The following is a 20,642-nucleotide window of genomic DNA, read 5'->3' as shown; positions in this document are numbered from 1 at the left end:
CACTAAACTTTCAAAAGGGAAACTTTGATAAAATGAGGAAAATAGAAAAAAACTGAAAGGTGCAGCTGCAAAGGTTAAAAGTGTTCAACAGGCATGGACATTGTTTAAAAATACAATCCTAGAGGCGCAGTCCATATGTATTCCACACATTAAGAAAGGTGGAAGGAAGGCAAAATGATTACCATCATGGTTAAAAGGTGAGGTGAAAGAGGCTATTTTAGCCAAAAAAAATCCTTCAAAAATTGGAAGAAGGATTCATCTGAAGAAAATAGGATAAAACATAAGCATGGTCAAGTTAAGTGTAAAACATTGATAAGACAGGCGAAGAGAGAATTTGAAATGAAGTTGGCTATAGAGGCAAAAACTCATAATAAAAACTTTTAAAAATATATATCCGAAGCAAGAAACCTGTTCGGGAGTCAGTTGGACCATTAGATGATAGAGGGGTTAAAGGGGCTCTTAGGGAAGATAAGGCCATTGCAGAAAGACTAAATGAATACTTTGCTTCCGTGTTTACTAATGAGGATGTTGGGGAGATACCAGTTCCGGAGATGGTTTTCAGGGGTGATGAGTCAGACGAACTGAACGAAATCACTGTGAACCTGGAAGATGTAGTAGGCCAGATTGACAAACTAAAGAGTAGCAAATCACCTGGACCAGATGGTATGCATCCTAGGGTACTGAAGGAACTAAAAAATGAAATTTCTGATCTATTAGTTAAAATTTGTAACCTATCATTAAAATCATCCATTGTACCTGAAGACTGGAGGGTGGCCAATGTAACCCTAATATTTAAAAAAGGCTCCAGTGGTGATCTGGGTAACTATAGACCAGTGAGCCTGACTTCAGTGGCGGGAAAAATAGTGGAAACTATTCTCAAGATCAAAATCATAGAGCATATAGAAAGACATGGTTTAATGGAACACAGTCAACATGGATTTACCCAAGGGAAGTCTTGCCTAACAAATCTGCTTCATTTTTTGAAGGGGTTAATAAACATGTGGATAAAAGTGAACCAATAAGAACATAAGAACATGCCATACTGGGTCAGACCAAGGGTCCATCAAGCCCAGCATCCTGTTTCCAACAGCAATCCAGGCCATAAGAACCTGGCAAATACCCAAAATTAGATGTAGTGTATTTGGATTTTCAGAAGGCGTTTGACAAAGTCCCTCATGAGAGGCTTCTAAGAAAACTAAAAATTCATGGGATAGGAGGTGATGTCCTTTCATGGATTACAAACTGATTAAAAGACAGGAAACAGAGAGTAGGATTAAATGGTCAATTTTCTCAGTTGAAAAGGGTAAACAGTGGAGTGCCTCAGGGATCTGTACTTGGACCGGTGCTTTTCAATATATTTATAAATGATCTGGAAAGAAATACGACAAGTGAGGTTATCAAATTTGGGGATAATACAAAATTATTCAGAGTAGTTAAATCACAAGCAGATTGTGATACATTACAGGAGGACCTTGCAAGACTGGAAGATTGGGCATCTAAATGGCAGATGAAATTTAATGTGGACAAGTGCAAGGTATTGCATATAGGGAAAAATAACCTTGCTGTAGTTACACGATGATAGGTTCCATATTAGGAGTTACCACCCAGGAAAAATATCTAGGCATCATAATGGATAATACTTTAAAATCATCAGCTCAGTGTGCTGCAGCAGTCAAAAAAGCAAACAGAATGTTAGGCATTATTAGGAAGGGAATGGTTAATAAAACGGAAAATGTCATAATGCCTCTATATCGCTCCATGATTTATTTTTATTTTTTATTTATTTTAGTTTTTTCTATACCTGCATTCGTGAGAGTATCACATCATGCCGGTTTACAATAAACAGTGGAGTGATAAAAGGAACAGTGAACAAAATAAATAATAGGTGCTAAACATAAAATAGTTACAGTTACAATAAAACAGGGAGGAGTACAACTGGGAGCAAGAGGAAAAATGATAGGAACTTTAACATAGTATATTAACCGAGGTATGATGGGGTACATCACAAAGAATTATGTGATTTAAATATGATGTGATTTAAAAATGATGAGACCGCACCTTGAATACTGTATACAATTCTGGTCGCCGCATCTCAAAAAACATATAGTTGTGATGGAGAAGGTACAGAGAAGGGCAACCAAAATGATAAAGGGGGTGGAACAGCTCCCCTATGAGGAAAGGCTGAAGAGGTCAGTGCTGTTCAGCTTGCAGAAGAGATGGCTGAGGGGGGATATGATAGAGGTCTTTAAGATCATGAGAGGTCTTGAACGAGTAGATGTGAATCGGTTATTTACACTTTTGAATAATAGAAGCACTAGGGGGCATTCCATGAAGTTAGCAAGTAGCACATTTAAGACTAATCGGAGAATTTGTTTTTTCACTCAACGCACAATAAAGCTCTGGAATTTGTTGCCAGAGGATGTGGTTAGTGCAGTTAGTGTAGCTGGGTTCAAAAAAGGTTTGGATAAGTTCTTGGAGAAGTCCATTAATGGCTATTAATCAAGTTTACTTAGGGAATAGCCACTGCTATTAATTGCATCAGTAGCATGGGATCTTCTTAGTGTTTGGATAAATGCCAGGTTCTTGTGGCCTGGTTTGGCCTCTGTTGGAAACAGGATGCTGGGCTTGATGGACCCTTGGTCTGAACCAGCATGGCAATTTCTTAAGTTCTTAGGGTGTTGCAACCATCCCTTCTCGACGGCTTTACTCCACCTACCTTTCTTTCCTTGCACCTTCTCTTGCTATTGATGGATGCCTGGCTGCCACGCGTCTGCCTGCCGTCCTCTCCTACATCCCCGGACCGGCTTGGGTGCTACCTCCCGCCATGCTCCTTCTGTACCTTAGGGCGCTCACGGTGCGTGGCCCTCACTCTTGTTTCCTACTTGGCGTGAACCTCAGGGGTGTACCCCTGTGATGACGTCACGCCTCCCGGATATTTAAAGCCTACACTGTTTGCTAGCCTTTGAGTTAGCAAGGGGAATTCCTACGGATGGGATTCGCTCTCCGTACCCAGCTACTCTGCCTCCAATCTACATTGGACTCTTAACGCTAATGGGGTACCTGCTCCTCGGGGGCCTCACTTGCTTTTCAGGTCGCTATCAGGAAACCAGTACTCGCTCCTCGAGGGCCCATGTTCCCTGACTTGCTGCCTGCTCCTACCTTCTCTTCTGCCTGGAAGGTTTCACTATCTTCAACACCAGTGAGTACTACCATCTTCACCTCAGAGCTGTTCCCTGGAACCAGGTACTGCTCCTCGAGGGCCTGCCTCTGTTCCAGCCCTGGTGCCATATCCTACATGGAACAGCTGTCACTGCTACCGGAGGAGTCGCTGTTCCAGCGCCTGAGGGATACTAGCCCATCACTGCCACTTCTGGTGGCTACACCACATTGTTTAATAAAAGATCAATCTCTGTGTTTGTGTGTCCTCAGCTGAGCCTGACCTGTAGCCCCTCACGGGACTGCCCCCCCCCCCCAATGGGCATGGTCAGCTGCCACAGTGTCCAAGGGTCCACCCAAACCTCACTAATTATAACATAGGGATTGGATCCCTTTCACATCATGGCTGTAAGAGCCGCAGTTAAGGTGGAATAGTGATGAATGAATGATCTGTAGTAGTTGGTGAATCCGAGGAATCTTCTCAGAGCCTTAAGACCAGTAGGTTGGGGCCAGTCTCAAATGCTTTTGGTTTTTTGCGGATCCATCTGTAACTCCTGGCTGGATACCACATAGCCTAAAAAAAGGAACAGACTCTTGATGAAATGAGCATTTCTCTAATTTGGCATACAGGTGGCTATCTCTTAGTATCTGAAGAACCTTAGCGACATGTATTTGATGGCTCTGGAGGTTTTGAGAAAAAACCAGTATGTCGTCTAGATATACTACTACACAGCTGTACAGCATGTCCCTGAAGATCTCATTCATCATGTTTTGAAATTTGGCCGGGGTGTTGCAAAGGCCAAAGTGCATGATTAAATATTCAAAATGGCCATAGTGGGTACTGAATGCTGTTTTCCATTCATCACCCTGGCGTATTTGGACCAAATTATAGGCCCCCCCTGAGGTCCAGCTTTGAGAAACATTTGGCTCCTTGAAGCCTATCAAAGGGTTCAGAGATCAATGGCAATGGATAGCGGTCCTTCATGGTGATCTCATTTAAGCCGTGGTAGTCTATACATGGGCGAAGGGATCCGTCCTTCCTACCCACAAAAAATAATCCGGCTCCAGCAGGTGACTTAGAAAGCTAAATGAAGCCCTTTGCCAAGTTCTCTTGAATATAGGCCAACATAGCTTTAGTCTCAGACAGAGAAAGTGGGTACACCCTTCCTCTGGGAGGCTCGGAATTAGACACTAGGTTTATGGCGCAGTCAAAGATCAGTGAGGTGGTAGAGTGTCTGCTGCCTCTTTAGAGAATACATCTTGATATGAAGAGTACTGCTGAGGTAGGCCAGGAAGGGAGACGGTGGTGGTCAGGCAAGGCATAGGAGTTACCGTCTCCAAGCATTTTCCATGGCAAGCTTTCCCCCATTGGGACAATTCTAGGGTGTTCCAGTCAACAACTGTGAAGAAGAAGTGGCCTTGTCAGAAGTCATTGTAGAATTCAGCCGAGAACTTAGCTGATTGAAGGCGTTAGCCAAAGTCTCTAATGTCCTTTATTGCTCGGCAAGACGTTGGGCCAGGCCAGGGATGGCCTGGATGGCTGAGACCTGAGCCGGGTCCATGGAGTTAGCAATCTGTTATGTTTTTGTATGGATGTGAACCCTGGGCCGAGGTGAGAGATGTCTCCGCCCACAGGGAAGAGCCCTGTGGGCCTCACCATCAGCAGGCGCGGTCTCAGTGGTGCAGGACACAGCTGTTAGGCAGAGACTTTATTAGGAAGAAAGGCAGAGCCCACAGAGCAGGAGATGTAAACAACACAGTTCTGAGCAATGGGTATACCCAGGGTGATGTCACTGAAGCGAAGGTCCAGTAGTGGCCCGCAGCATGGGGTACACCAGGAAGTCCCTTCGGATGAGTAGCGGTTACCTCAGAAATGCATATCCGGTAGTGGCCGCAGAGCAGGGGACGCTGAGGATGTCTGTACTGTAGTGCTAGTGCTAGTGAGGTAGTCTGAGGTGCAGGAACCTGGAAGTAGAATACGTAGCTGGAACAGCACTACCCTGCAACACAGGGTATACAGGAACCACTGCAACTGAACAAGGGACGGTAGTGGCCCGGGACGGGGTACACCGTAGAGAAGCTTCAGTAAGCTGGTATCGTTGAAGTCTGTAGAAAGCACTCACAAGAGGTAGTTCCAGGAAGGTGTCCCGAGAAGCGGGACAGGTAGCAGTCCAAGGCAGGAAGGCCCTCTGAGGAGCGGATAGCCAGGAACACAGAAGGGCCCCCGAGGAGCGGGTACCCAGCGTGTCCACATGCCAAGAGAGAATCTGAAACTGAAGTTCGAGAATGGAGCGGATTCAGCAATGAGGGAACTCCTTGTTAACTTGTAGTAGCAGAGGGCTGGTCAGCTTAAGTACAGCAGCGAGTTGACGTCATCGGGAGGGGACGCCCCCGAGGTTCCCGCCATGATGTGTACAAAGGAGGCCCTTGCGCGTGTGTGCGCGCCTTAGGTGATTCCGGATTCAAAATGGCAGTCGGCAGCGCCCACGCCATCCCGGGGATGCCGAGGAGGTCGGCGTTGGTTAGCAGAGGCTGCCATTCTTCCTAGGATTGATGGTGCAGGGAAAAAAGAGGTGAGCATGAGAGGTCGTAGCCGTCTGCAACCGACAGGCGTAACACAGAACAGAGCTGTCAGACTCCATTTCTGACCTTCTTTTGCTTCCCAACTCACCTGAATCATAACATTAAGAAAAACCATTCACGTTAGGGACAGGGAAATCAGATAATTACTGAAAAGGAGACAGAGATTTTTTTTGTTTTTGGCTCTCACCTGGTAGTTTCCTGCTGCTCCTTTGGGCTTCCAGCTCAAACTAAATCAGAGCTGGGATCTGCTGCCATGAGCCTTCATTCACAAATATCATAGGATTTTTCTGCTATTTTGTATTCCTTCCCCCAGCTTATTTAGTCGGGCCATTGCAGTGATGGTCCTGTGCTAGGAACCATGCACCAGAGCTCCTTCCATGACCCTGCAATCATGTGCCCTGAAGCCAGCTACTAAAAGGTCAATATTTAACCACAAGGTGACCAGCATAGTTAGCCAAATAAACTTACCCAGAGGTGCAGGTGTGCCATTCAATATACCCAGCTATATCAAAGTTAGCCGAAAAAAGTTTATGTTGCTAACTTTAACACTGCTCTCGGGCAGTCCTAAAGTTATCCAGCTAAGTTGACAGGAGAAGGCTGAAAATCAGAATTATCCAGCTAACTGTGCTCGAAAATGCTCCTGACTTATCTGGATAAGTCTTATCTGGCTATGTCTTTAGCTGAATATACTCAGATAATAAGTCAGAGGTGTTGAGAGCAACAGAAAATTTAAAAAATGGGGTTTGTCTGGCTAAGTCCTAACTTACAATCAAATCAAGGGCAAAATACTGCTCTATCGCTGTGGATAAAAATGTTTTTATTTATTTATTTTATGACTATCTTATTGTTGTGTTCGGTGTTTTAGTGTGCCCATTGGCCTCAGCCCGACCCAGACCTTCTGAGCCAAGCCAAGGGTTGACAGTGGCTCTGCTAGGCTGAACAGTCGTGCCCTCGGCCAGGCCGGTAAGCTCCCATGGCCAAACATCCGAGGATGTTGGAAGGTGAATGGTCCTCCGAACATTCCGGGCCCTTTCGGACCTGCTGCGAGCAGCATGGAGCAGCAGGCCTGGCCTGAGGTTGAGGGCAGACGGGCCTAGACATGAAGACATGACTACAGTCGATGCAACGGCATCCAAGACGAGACTGGGTTGATGCAGACGGCATCCAAGGCGAGACACTTGACATCCACGGGGCAAACACAGGGCATGGACATTGGCACTGCCTCTCAGGGCGCCCTACTCAGGCCACCCACGGGACTGAGTCGCGGACCACCCTGTCCCATTACGCGCCCTACACAGCCCCAAGAGGTTGGTCACGGTCCACGACAGGAACGGGACAGCACAGGAACGAGTCCAACCCAGGCAGAGCTTCGACGACGGAGCCATAAATCGCCCGGAACTCCACAAGGTTGGCAGGCATGACAGCTCCAGAGCACAGGGACAATCCCTCCTGCAGGCTGCACTGGTCCCCGGGCACGACACCCTCCAGGAACACAGCCAGACAGGGCATGAAGGCTCAGGAGCATCTGACGAAGACACGGGACAGGACATCCAGGAAGGCAGGAACGCACGGACGAGGAAACCATGACAAGACATCTGGACATGGACGGGGACCTCAGGCAAGACGAAGACGAAGAAGGCAGACGAGGAGCTCCAAGAAAACAGAGGACCTTACAACTCTGGCAGGCAGGAGCCTCCAGATGGAAGACATCACGATGCAAGGCCAGGAACAATGAACGGAGCAGCCCTTTATAGGGCTGAGGCAGGAAACAGTCATCCAGGTGGAGCCCAGACACTTCCTGTGTCTGGCCCTTTAAATATAGTAGAAAGACGCGGCCGCGCGCCTAGAGGGAGTGCAGGAGCTGTTCAGGACCGCGGACAGCGGCCTGCACCGACGTAGTAGCGTAGCAGCGTCAGAGAGGCAGGGCTGAGCCTGAGCGCAGGCTCCAACGTCGGCAGCGGCTCCAGTCGCTGCAGGAGGCCCCAGGAGCAGCTCCTGCCGCTACTCGAGCCCGGGGCTGCGGCCTGAACGCCGCGAAGATAGAATCAACGTCGGGGGTGGTCCCAGCCCCGTGGAAGGCCACGGCTCCGGCCGCGGAGCTGAAGATGAAGCAGGGCAGCCTCCTGGCCACATGGGCAGGCCGACGGCGGCGTCCTGCCGTGTCGGCGAAAACAACTGCGAGGGTAAGTGGCCTGCTCGCGGGGGGACCCGCGGGCAGAGCTAGTTCATAACACTTATATTGCTTCCATTGTTGAGTTCAATACCTACACACATTGTGGGTCTATTTATTTTCAAAACATCTTATTTTGCTGTCTGAGAAAAAAAAATTTTGGAAAAAGTAGAAGGTTTCATATATAGTGTAGGTGTCCCCACTCCAATTTGTTACTGGTTATAATCATTAACCTCCTACCGCCTCTGTATTCATTTTTTAAAAATTTTTTTCAAATGAGACATATTCACAATAAAGTCCCAAAATTTCAATGACGTCCGTCGTATTATTGGCTCTAATCTGTTCATGAAGAAAGGTAAATTTATGAATTGATATTTGAAGTTTGTAATTAGTTTAAAGCAGGTACCTTCCGACTTCCTGTGTGTTGGCTTCTTTAAATAATGAAACTGAATCCCGACACGTTCGTGTTTCAGACATAAGTCCTAACTTAGCCATACAAAGCTCTTTGAATATGGACTTCTAAATGTCACCTTTAAGCAATGACTGCAACCTATATCACCACCTTCTCCACAGAATCCCTAGGCCTAGCTGAACTGGACAGGGAGTTTTGTCCAAATGATTCTTTTGTAACTTCCACATTAAATATTTCTAGACTTTGTAGAATTCCACAAGGTACTAGTCCAAAATATTAAGCAGTGCTGGGGGTCAAGAGTGACGTACATTGGCACAGCTGTGGGTGGTCTCAAAACTAGAATAGCAGAAGGGTGCTGTAGGGCAGGACTAAGGTGCATTTGGCAAAGATCTGTGTATGGGTCTTTGTACTGGAATAGCAAGGTTGTGCTACAGGGCAGGAATGAGATGCAATAGCAGAGCAGTGTATGGGGCTTTCAGTGCTGGAATAGCAGGGGTTGCTGCAGGTTACCTTTACATAGCACCAGTCAATTATTTCAACCAGACAGTCAATAAAAATTATAAATCACCACCAACATTTTTTGAAATGGTGTAAAATTAACAGAAAAATGCTACTGTTGAGGAAACCCCAAAACCTAGGAGAAGAAAGCATAAGTGGATGTAATTTAGTAGTGCTTCAGAAATAAGAAGAAATGATAGTAGAAAGAAGGTGCTAGAGATAGGCTGCTCCAGGCACTCACATCATACGCGCCGGCTTTGATCTGCTGATAGAGCTTATGCTGATCTTCATCCCAGAACGGTGGGTACCCCACGAGCAGGATGTACAGAATCACACCTAAGAGGAACACAAGATGAGACTGTTACACCAGCCTTGATCTGCCACATACACATGTGCCTCCATACACACAGTCCTGTCAATGTACCTCTCCTGCCATGCAAAAGTGAATACCATGGAGTGACAGGATGCTGCCATTTCCATGAGAGTCAATCCTTGGCCTCTCTGCTGGGACTCATGACTAAGGTGCCAATTCGTTTGCTAATTAAATGCCATTGCCAGAAATCTGCTGGCCACCTTCACTGAGGTGACTACAAGATACCGCTTCCTGGCAAACTCCAGAATTTCCAGTAATACGCAGGTTTGTCTAGAAATCCCCAGGCTCACAGGCTGTCACCTACAGCAGCGACTGATGCGGAAGTCAGCTGGCAAGGTACGGCACCTCCAAAACTCATTTGCATGACACTACTCATCATGCTTTAACACTTGGTACCACAACTGCCAAGTTACTCAGTTCCAGGAGGGAGATTGTTTGAACACATTCCAAACAGTGTGGTAGTTATAATCCCTGATTTCTACCCATTGAAATCAGTGCTGCAGGCTCCATAATGCATCAGAAATTCAAGACTAGCCTAAAATCTCCCTACTAGAAATTGAGTAACTTGGCAGTTCTGTGTTACCCTGTGTTGTTACTGTGATGTGCCATGACTGCAGTGGTAGCAAAGTAAATGGTCTGGGGCAGGTATTGGAAAGGAGTGACAGCACTTTTTTTTTTTTTTTTAAATCAGGTGTGATTCTGCATGGAGAAACAGGAAAGTCAGTGATTTCTCTGGGTGACTTTATCTGATAACACCAAGGATAGAAGTGCCATAACTCTGGGGTGTGTGAGGTCCCCTCAATCTGCTTTTTTCCATAGAGCCAATATGATATGTCCCAGCTGTATTCTGCAACTTCTTATGAGATCTCTTCAGAAAAAAAGGTTAACATTTGAATAAATACCTAATTCTGCTTTTTGCAATTTTGCCTGGCAGCTTGCTTTTCACAACAACAAAAAAAAGCCAAATTCTTTCCCATGGCAGAGAAGACCTCTTTTAATTTAAAGTGGAATGCAGAATGTGATATTAAAATGTCTCTGATAGACATAAGTTTTGCCTTTGCTGTTTAGAATCAGAACAGAATATTGAGAAATGTTGCACCTGCTCTTATATGTCTGCCAAATCACTGAAACTCAGAAGGCTCAAGCTGCAGGCCACATTTCAAACAATCCCGAAGCCTAGTCCTCAGGAAAGCACTCTGCAGCCAAGCGCAAATCTCTACAGATAAACTGCTTAGAAATAAACCTGCCTCAGATGAATAGTCAGTTCCTAAGAGTGACAAACATACATACATACATACATACATACATACATACATACATAAATAAATAAATACAGTCACTCTCCTCAGGCTGTCTAATATAAGGAAAAGGCCAGCAATGAGCAAGAGTTTCAGTTCTTGAGCAACAGATTCATGCAGCCCTTAGGAGCTGAGTGGGGAGATTCCACCAAGGGTTGTAGGCTGGAGGACCCCATCTTAACTATAAGTGTATCCTCCCTCAGCCATCCACAGGAGCTAGTGCTGATCTTAGGAGGATGCTGGGCCCAGAAAAACTGAAATGACAGTGTTGGGGCTGGTGTTATCATGATGGTGTGCCCCTTCCCCCCAAAAAAGTACAGGATCCAGGGCAGTCACCTCTATGGACAGCCCTGACAGGAGCAAATGGGCTGCAAACGTCAATGTCCATTGACCTCCATATCCCATGTGCTCATTGCCTCAAGTCCACAGATTCAACATCCACCTCTAAAACACTTGGGTTTGCCACCTCGATATCCAGAGAGTCGATGACCAGGGGCATACCACTAATATCCAGGGACATGTCCTTGTTACGACTGTCGCTGCCCGACGTCTCCACTCCACTCTCCTCAAATCTCTGGCGATTCCTCCCGCAGTTGACGGACGTTTGGCTGCCGTGGCGTCTGCCTGCCGTCCTCTCCGGCGTCCCCGGTCCGGCTTAGGCGCTGCCTCCCGCCATGCTGTCCAGCTGCCTTAGGGCACGCGCGCTGCGTGGCCCTGCTTCAAATACTTTCTTTGGCGTGAACCTCAGGGGCGTCCCCCTGTGATGACGTCACGCATCCCAGATACAAAAAGCCTACACTACTGCTAGCTAATCGAGTTAGCAACAGGTATTCGTACTGGTGAACTCCTTACGGATGGGACTCGCTCTCTGTACATAGCTACTCTGCCTCGCCATTATTGGACTTACTCTATTTGGGGTACCCGCTCCTCGGGGGCCTCTTCTCTTTCAGGTCGCTGTCTGGAACCGGTACTTGCTCCTCGAGGGTCCATGTTCCCGGACTCGCTGCCTGGACCACTTCTGCCTGGAAGATACCGCTGCCTACACCATCAGTGAGTTTCCATCTACTTTTCTCAGAGCTGTTCCCTGGAACCACTTACTTGCTCCTCAAGGGCCTGCCTCTACTCCAGCTCCGGTGATTCCTACCAAGAGAAACCACTGTGTGAGTACTCAACCAACGAAGCTCTATTCCAGAACCCTGCATATACTTTATTGTACTCACTATCTCAGTTTCTCTTCACTACAGCACAGCCATTGTGGGATCGCTGTTCCAGAGCCCTGAGGGACTACAAGCCCAGCCGGGCTTCATCTCTGCTCACTACTGCCACCTCTGGTGGCTCCTCTATACTGTTAATAAAAGATCTATCTGTGTTGTGTGTCCTAAAGCTGAGCCTGATCTGTGGCCCCTCACGGGACTTCCCCCTGTGGGCGTGGTCAGCAGCCACAGTGTCCAAGGGTCCACCCAAAACCTTACAAACAATAACAGATTGCTAACTCCATGGATCCGGCACAGCTCAATGCCCTGCAGGCCATTCCGGGCCTGGCCCTGCGCATTTCTGAACAGCAAGACGCATTGGAGAAACTCACTTCAGCGTTTCATCAGCTGCACACACACAAGACCCAAGGGCGCTTATTCCAGCAATGAAGGTCAGTTACATGAAGTAACTTTTAAGACTGCTGTACCGCTGGCTGCTCCAGTTCGTTTCTCGGGAGAGATTCAGAAGACCAGGGGCTTTTTAAACCAGTGCTGCATACATTTTGCATTACAGCCTTCTCAGTTCCCCACAGCTTTTTCCAAGACTACTTACATTCTATCTTATCTTGATGGAAGGGCCATGTCTTGGGCCCATGCACTGTGGGAACGCAAGGATCCTATTTTGTAGGACATAGATGGATTTTTTGACTTATTTAAATCCATTTTCGATGATCCTACTCAAGTGACTGTTGCCGGTTCTGCTCTGGTGGACCTGAAGCAAGGCAACCGACCACTGGCTGATTTTGCGATAGAGTTTGACTCTTGCTACAGAACTCTGCTTGGACCCCAAATGTCTGAAGGCCCTCTTCTTCAAAGGCCTGGATACTCGCTTGAAAGACGAGCTGGCCGCTCGTGAAACACCTGATTCGCTGGATGAACTAGTGGCTTTGGCTACTAGGATCGATCACCGGCTTTGTGATAAGGTGAAAGAGCTCCAGCCTAATAGAGGACTTGGTCAGAAGGAGGCTAGTGCTAAATCTGTACCTTGGATGGTTCCAGTAATTCCTGCTGCCAGAGGAGATGAACCGATGCAACTTGGTCACGGACATTTGACTTCCAAAGAGAGAAGACTTCGGAAGAGGCATGGTCTATGCATGTACTGTGGACAGACTGGTCACGATGTCCCAACATGCCAAATTCGTCCGGGAAACGGACTGGCCCAAGTCCTGCAGGAGGACTGTTCTTAGGCCTTACTACACCCTCTCCTCTGCTCTCTCTCACAGTCTCCTTGATCTGCGGACCGTCTAAGGTTCAAACTCTTGCCCTGGTGGATTCAGGGGCAGGAGGCAACTTTATTCTTCGACGCCTAGTGGAACATCTGAGGATTCCCCTCGTCAACTTGAAGGTTCCACTACTCCTATCCTCCATCCATGGAGAGCCCTTACCAGGTGATGTGACTTGCCAAACTGTACCGGTAACTCTCTGCACCAGAGCTCTCCATATTGAGTCAATTCCCTTCTCTGTGTTAGAGAAGGCCATGCACCCTATCATCTTGGGTTACCCTGGTTGCAGTCGCACCAACCCCAATTTGACTGGGCATCCTTGGAACTCTCCCGCTGGGGCCCAGGTTGTCATGGGAAGTGCCTTAAGGAGATTGCTCCTGTCATCTGCATGCCTACTACTCCAGTGATGCTGGGACTGCCGCCCCAATACACATCCTTTAGTGATGTGTTTTCCAAAGAAGCTGCTGACATCCTTCCTCCGCATAGGTCCTATGACTGTGCCGTATGACTGAAACCCAATACTGAACGTCCTAAAGGATGTGTCTATCCACGTTCAGTGATTGAGAACAAGGCGAAGTCCGAATACATCGAGGAGAATTTACAGAAGGGGTTTATTAAACCATCGAAGTCTTCAGCCGGTGCAGGCTTCTTCTTTGTGGGGAAGAAGGACAGTACCCTACATCCTTGTATCGATTACCGAGGTCTGAATGAGATCACGATTAAAGACCGCTACCCCCTGCCTTTAATCTCAGAGCTGTTTGATCGGCTTCAGGGGGCCAAAATATTCTCAAAACTTGACCTGAAGGGGGCCTACAACTTAGTTCGCATTCGTAGTGGTGTCAAATGGAAAACAGCCTTCAACACTCGAGACGGCCATTTTGAGTACTTAGTTATGCCCTTCGGCCTGTGCAATGCACCCGCTATATTTCAGAACATGATGAATGACATGCTGCGGGACCTGCTGTACAAGAGTGTCATGGTATACCTGGATGATATCCTGATATTTTCCCAGGATTTGCCCACTCATCTAGAGGATGTCAAGCAAGTACTACGCTGACTCCGTGAACACCGGCTCTACGCCAAACTCTCCAAGTGCGAATTTCATAAAGACTCAGTGCCTTTTCTTGTCTATATCATGTCTAAAGATGGCTTCCAGATGGACCCTCAAAAACCCGAGAGTATCAAAACGTGGTCCCAGCCTACCAGCCTGAAGGCCTAAGACGATTCCTGTGGTTTACCAACTATTATAGAAGCTTCTTTAACAGTACCCTTGACCACAATGACCCGCAAGGGTGCCAACGCTTCAAAATGGTCTGCGGAGGCCATTTCCGCGTTTGAGAAACTAAAGACTGCCTTTTCCACGGAACCATGCTTGCGGCATCCTGACCCCAACAAGCCCTTTATCATACAAGTTGAAGCTTCAGATGTCGGCATGGGGGCTGTATTGAGCCAGATTGGAGACTCTAAAGCCTTACATCCCTGCTCTTTCTTCTCACGACGTTTCTCCCCGGCAGAGAAGAACTATGGGATCGACGATAAAGAGCTCTTGGCAATAAAGCTTGCATTCGAGGAATGGCGGTCTTGGCTCGAAGGCGCTCAACATCAAATAACCGTATTCACAGACCACAAAAATCTAGAGTATCTCCGCCATGTGCAACTTCTTAACCACAGACAAGCTAGATGGTCCTTATTTTTCAATCGTTTTGACTTTGTGCTTAAATATCGCCCTGGAGACAGAAATACCAGAGCTGATGCCTTGTCACGCTCCTTTCTCTCGGAGGATGTGCCTGAGGAACCTCAGCACATAATTGACCCGGAGAAAGTCATCTTGGCAACTACACATTCTGTGCCCGCTGGTAAGACCATCGTGCCTAAACACCTCAGGAAGAAAGTGCTCTTTTGGGCGCACGATTCCAAGCTGGCTGGCCATCCTGGTCAACGCCGTACCCTGCTCAAGATTCAGATGTTTTATTGGTGGCCTACTATCAAGAAGGATACGTGGCATCCTGTACCAACTGTGCCAAACACAAACCTGCTTCTGGCCAACCGTGGGGATTGCTGCAACCACTGCCAGTTCCGGAACAGCCCTGGTCACACATCGCTACTGATTTTGTAGTTGATTTACCCCCTTCTGGAGGAATGAATACCATCTGGGTAACAGTCGATCGCTTCAGCAAGATGGCCCATTTTGTGGTGCTGCCTGGCTTACCTTCAGCCTTGGAGCTTGCGAAGCTCTTCATATCGCACATTTTTTGCCTTCACGGCCTACCAAATCACATTGTCTCAGACCGAGGATCTCAATTCATGGCAAGATTCTGGAGGGCCTTATGCAAGTTATTCGACATCTCTCTAGACTACACTTCAGCCTATCATCTGCAATCAAATGGCGAAACAGAACGGATGAATAGAACCTTAACACAGTTCATTCGAGCCTACGTGAGTTGCCATCAGAATGACTGGGTTGAATTGTTACCTTGGGCTGAATTCGCCATCAACTCTCATCCAGCAACATCCACTGGATCAACACCTTTTGAAGTGGTATATGGACGCTCCCCAACACCACCACTTCCACTGAAGCTCTCAGTGACGTCCCCAGCAGCTCAATCTACTGCTGATGAAATCCATAACCTGTGGACTCAGATGAAAGACATGCTAGTTAAAGCGAGTGACCGCGCTAAGAAGTTCTATGACGCTCACCATTCTCAAGCGCTGTCTTCAAACCCGGTGACAAAGTCTGGTTATCTACCAAACATCTCAGACTGAAATTACCCTCCACTCGGTTCGTTCCTCGCTATGTTGGACCATTTCCAATCCTCTGATGTCTTGGCAACATCACCTACAGTCTGAAGTTACCACCCGGACTAAACATCCACAATGCTTTTCACGTTTCACTCTTGAAACCTCTCATACTCAGTGAATTCTCTTCCAAGACTCAGGAACCACCTGCCAACGCAGAAGATGACCTAGAATTCAAGGTCGAAGAGATTCTTGATGTCCGAAGACGAGGCAAAACACTTAAATACCTCCTTTCTTGGGAGGGTTTCTGCCCCAAAGAAAACTCTTGGGAGCCTCAGGCTAACATCCTTGATATAGAGATGCTCCATCAATTTCATCTCGCACATCCTTCTAAACCTAAACCTGGTACCCGCAGAGGAGACTGCCCTTTGAAGCGGGGTACTGTTACAACTGTCGCTGCCCGATGTCTCCACTCTGCCCTCCTTACCTCTCTGGCGATTCCTCCTGCAGTTGACGGACGTTTGGCTGCCGCGGCGTCTGCCTGCCGTCTCTCCGGCGTCCCCGGTCTGGCTTGGGCGCTGCCTCCCGCCATGCTGTCCAGCTGCCTTAGGGTGTGCGCGCCGCGCGGCCCTGCTTCAAATACTTTCTTTGGCGCGAATCTCAGGGGCTTCCCCCTGTGATGACGTAACGCATCCCAGATACAAAAAGCCTACACTACTGCTAGCTAATCGAGTTAGCAACAGGTATTCGTACTGGTGAACTCCTTACGGATGGGACTCGCTCTCCGTACCTAGCTACTCTGCCTCTCCATTATTGGACTTACTCTATTTGGGGTACCCGCTCTTCAGGGGCCTCTCTCTTCTCTTTCAGTTCATTGTCTGGAACCGGTACTCGCTCCTCGAGGGTCCATGTTCCCGGACTCGCTGCCTGGACTTCACTTCTGCCTGGAAGATACCGCTGCCTACACCATCAGTGAGTTTCCATCTACTTCTCTCAGAGCTGTTCCCTGGAACCAGGTACTTGCTCCTCGAGGGCCTGCCTCTACTCCAGCTCCGGTGATTCCTACCGAGAGAAACCGCTGTGTGAGTACTCAACCAACGAGACTCTATTCCAGAACCCTGCATATACTTCATTGTACTCACTATCTCAGTTTCTCTTCACCAAAGCACAGCCATTGTGGGATCGCTGTTCCAGAGCCCTGAGAGACTGCAAACCCAGCCGGGCTTCATCTCTGCTCACTACTGCCACCTCTGGTGGCTACTCTATACTGTTAATAAAAGATCTATCTGTGTTGTGTGTCCTAAAGCTGAGCCTGACCTGTGGCCCCTCACGGGACTTCCCCCCGTGGGCGTGGTCAGCAGCCACAGTGTCCAAGGGTCCACCCAGAACCTTACAAACAATAACAGTCCTTACATCAAGACAAGGGACATTCCATCAAATTCAATACAATTGATATCCATTGCCTGAAATATCTAAATGTTCCTAAGCAGACTTCAGCCTTTCCAGTTCATCAAATAATGGACCTGCAGAAGCAAGCTGTCAGATGTCCCTCTCTACTCAACCAGTCAGCAAGAGAGTGGATATGTAATACAAAGTACAATCAACTTCTGGCTTTGATAAGCCACAACTGCTTCATCCGTCTGTATTGGTAGAGGCAGTTCTAAGAAAGAATAAGAGATCTAAATCAAACATTTCAATACCCCCAGACAGAGATCAGAAAACCTTTGTTCTGGATCAGGTAAACAGCCATGTTTTGCTATCTAGGCAGCTAAACTTTCTCTCCAATCAGTCCTCAAGACAAAGATTCTGTAAGTCTGAAATTATTTATTGTACAGGTTAATTCTACTTACAATTGTTGCATTTCAAACGCAAGCCCTAGGCAAGAATGTTTGGTAATTGGAGACAAGGTAGGAGAAGGGAGAAGGGAGTCTCTTGTGTTGCAGGAGTTGGTTTATGGTAGAGGTAGGAAGCATGAGGAATATGAGGCTGATTTAGTCCTTAGAAGATGGCGATAAGAGAGAAGGTAAAACCTGATCCGTTTCAGGGGGTATCACAAAGCGCTGCTACTCTGTGGCAAGCATTGAGCAAAACTGAACTCTCATCAAGAGCTGCTAAGGGAAACGCCTTCCAATGGCAGCGAGCCTAAGAACCATGTAACACAGGGGGAGCATGAAGGGCAGTCCCTTGAGCCTATAAGGCACCCAGGAAAACTTAAGTTAGATTGAGTGGGATTCAAGCTCTCCCAATGGTGAGAGAAAGTGGAGGGGGGAGGGAGCTTCTCTTAAAGGCAAAGGCTCACAGATTTTTATCATAGGTTACAGTGTTTCAGTACTAAGAATTCTCAGAAGAGAGGACTGCACTAAACACAGTTAAACTACAATATATACAGATACAAACATGTACCCACTGCTGGGGACAAAACAACCTTAGATCATACAGCAAGGAAATAGTTTCTGAACTTTATGTTAACCAGCTGTATATTCACCTATCAATTACTTGTGATTCAATACCTGCACTCAATTTTAGAGAAGCTGCAGAAGCGAAACTAGATGAGTTTAAAACACTTCTAGCAGATGGCGACGAATGTGGCATGCAGCTAGTAAGATCAGCATACAATGTCTTCCATACCTCAATGAAAAGCTCTGCCCTTTTCATTGGGGCACGCAAACAGGAGTATTGCTAGCCTTGGGCATACACAACTTGTGCACCAAATCTATTGGCCATTGTCTTCAAACAGCTGTTCTGTTTACTTTTCTGCAAGGAACAGAAGGGGAGAGGCTAGAAAAGGGAACAGGGCAACTGTTTTCTTCTCTCCAGCTTCTGCTCTAAACTCACCCCCTCCCACTCCTGACTTTACAAGAGGAGGGAGTGATACTGAGTTGACACCGCAGCTAGCAGGTAAGAAAAAACATAAGCAGAGGGGCTGGACAAGGAAGCAAAGCATTTTGTTTTCTTTTATGCTGTGTCCTGCGCTGTAGTCCAGTGTTTTTCAACACTGGTCCATGGATCGGCAGTGATCCCCGGCAGCATTTGGTCCATGGATTGGCAGTGATCCCCGGCAGCATTTGGTCTGTGCAGTCACAGCTATACAGCTACTGGCTCCCACCTAGTCATCCACAACCATGAGTGGGACATTCTCTACTGTGCTAAACCTCCAGGCCAAAATATCCTAGTAATAGCTTCATTCCAGGTCCCACAATGCTGCAAAATGCTGCTTCTTCTGGATGTGGGGACAGACTGCCATCACTCTCTGGCTCTTCACTACTGTCGGCATGAAAAGCATAACGGGTTGGCAAACTAATCATTATTTTATTTTCTTCAATTTATATACTGACCATCCATTGCAGACTCTAAACATGAAAATCTATCTTAGCTGAGCCCTGGATGCCCCTACTCCAGCACTGAAAATAAACACAAAAAACTCAATGGTTTGCTGTCTATGGCATGCAGCAACAAAGACTGCTGAAAGCATCAGGCCCCTTAAAAGTGTAGCATCAACCCCCACCGCCACAAATGTAAGTATTTTTAGCTCTTGGCTACATTATCAACTAGAATTAAGAGACCTAATATTTTTTCCTCCTCTTCTCTGAGTGCCAGAAGCACAGCTTCTTTGTCATAATTCTTATAATTAAAACATTAGGGGTGACTGGATTGAAACTGGGAGAGACTTCTGAAGGGGGGGTGTACTTGTAGGAGATATCAGACATTTTCAGTACTGTATGTAGCAAAGTATGAATTCTGGTCACAACATGGACACAGACCTGTATTCCAGCCAAGGGATACAGAGATGATGAACTTTGACCTGGAGAAGCAATTCATGGCTGAGCTATTTGTTCTATCAGCAAGCTGTGTACTAAGACCCCTCTAAGATGAGGAACTTTTGACCGAAAACAACTTAATCCACCCAAGGACAGGTCCCAAAATCTACCTGAAAACAAGAAATAACCAATCCAAGGAGGGTTTATCAGACAGCAGGGCTCACAGATGAACTCCCCAACAGCCTACATCTGCTTGGAGATAAAAACAGCTTATCCAAAGGGCAAGCTCATCAGGCATGTCTATTCACAGAAAAACGCTGTCACAGCAAGACAACTCACTGGTCAAGAGATTACCGGACTGGACAAAACCCTGCTCCAGAGTCACCAAATAGCAGGAACAGTGACACCCCCCCCCCCCATTATGAGAGAAGGGGGCAGCACTCTGAAATGAAGGAATGACCCCTTTTTGTGCTCTGATTGACTATGCATATTCATGTCCTGATTGACTATGCATATTCATGTCCTGACTGTTAAAAGCTGCAATGGAGAGACTCAGAGCAGCAGTTGGAGAGAGAGACTCATTAACACCTGAAGACATGCCTGGGCCATGACTGCTTGCCCTTCCCTATCGATAGCAAACCCAATTCAGCCTGCCCGAGGTCTCCCCACATAAAGAGAAGGTTCTGGCTGCATGATGGCTGGGACAACAAAGATTTCAACTTATGCTACCACCCCCAAGGACATCCTCTGTAAGCCACAGCATCTCCACAGATCTACCAATTGGACCTCTATAAAGTTGAGAATTGATGGTAATCTTCTACAGTCATGGGAGATAGTTAATTATGTTTATTAATTAACTTACTTGAAGCAAGTTGAAGTCACTTATATGTTTATATTCATTATTTTGCAGCGCTATGCTCAGTGTATGCTTATGTTGTGTTAAGGGCTAAAGAGATGTGTTGTCTATCTCATTCTAAGTGGTAAATCTGAAATGTCTGAAAATAAAGCAGTCTGATTCTGAGACAAACAGGTGTCCTTTCCTGGGCTTTTTGAATCGCATATATGGTAATAAGTGGTAAGTTTCTGTAGCATAGCCAGTACCCTGCAGAGAGGGAAGGGGAGGGGGAGCAGGAAGCCTTCCCCCAGCTATGTATATCTTTACATTTCCTACATTCTGGAGGT

General features: G+C 47.0%; 1 protein-coding gene across 7 annotated transcripts in view; it reads right to left on the bottom strand.

The window, feature by feature from the left end:
• The window catches only part of CAMK2B (calcium/calmodulin dependent protein kinase II beta), an 858,678-nt gene that overhangs the window by 248,294 nt on the left and 589,742 nt on the right, over positions 1-20,642 (bottom strand). For all 7 annotated transcript variants that reach the window (XM_029604232.1, XM_029604231.1, XM_029604230.1 and 4 more), the window contains exon 9: positions 9,061-9,155. In XM_029604232.1, coding sequence (XP_029460092.1) covers positions 9,061-9,155 — 95 coding nt within the window. The remainder of the gene's footprint in view (positions 1-9,060; positions 9,156-20,642) is intronic.

This window comes from Rhinatrema bivittatum, chromosome 5 (genome assembly GCF_901001135.1).
Source record: "Rhinatrema bivittatum chromosome 5, aRhiBiv1.1, whole genome shotgun sequence".
Classification (NCBI taxonomy): Eukaryota; Metazoa; Chordata; class Amphibia; order Gymnophiona; family Rhinatrematidae; genus Rhinatrema; species Rhinatrema bivittatum.
Note: the sequence above shows the minus strand (reverse complement) of the source record. Positions and strands in the feature narration are given on the sequence as shown.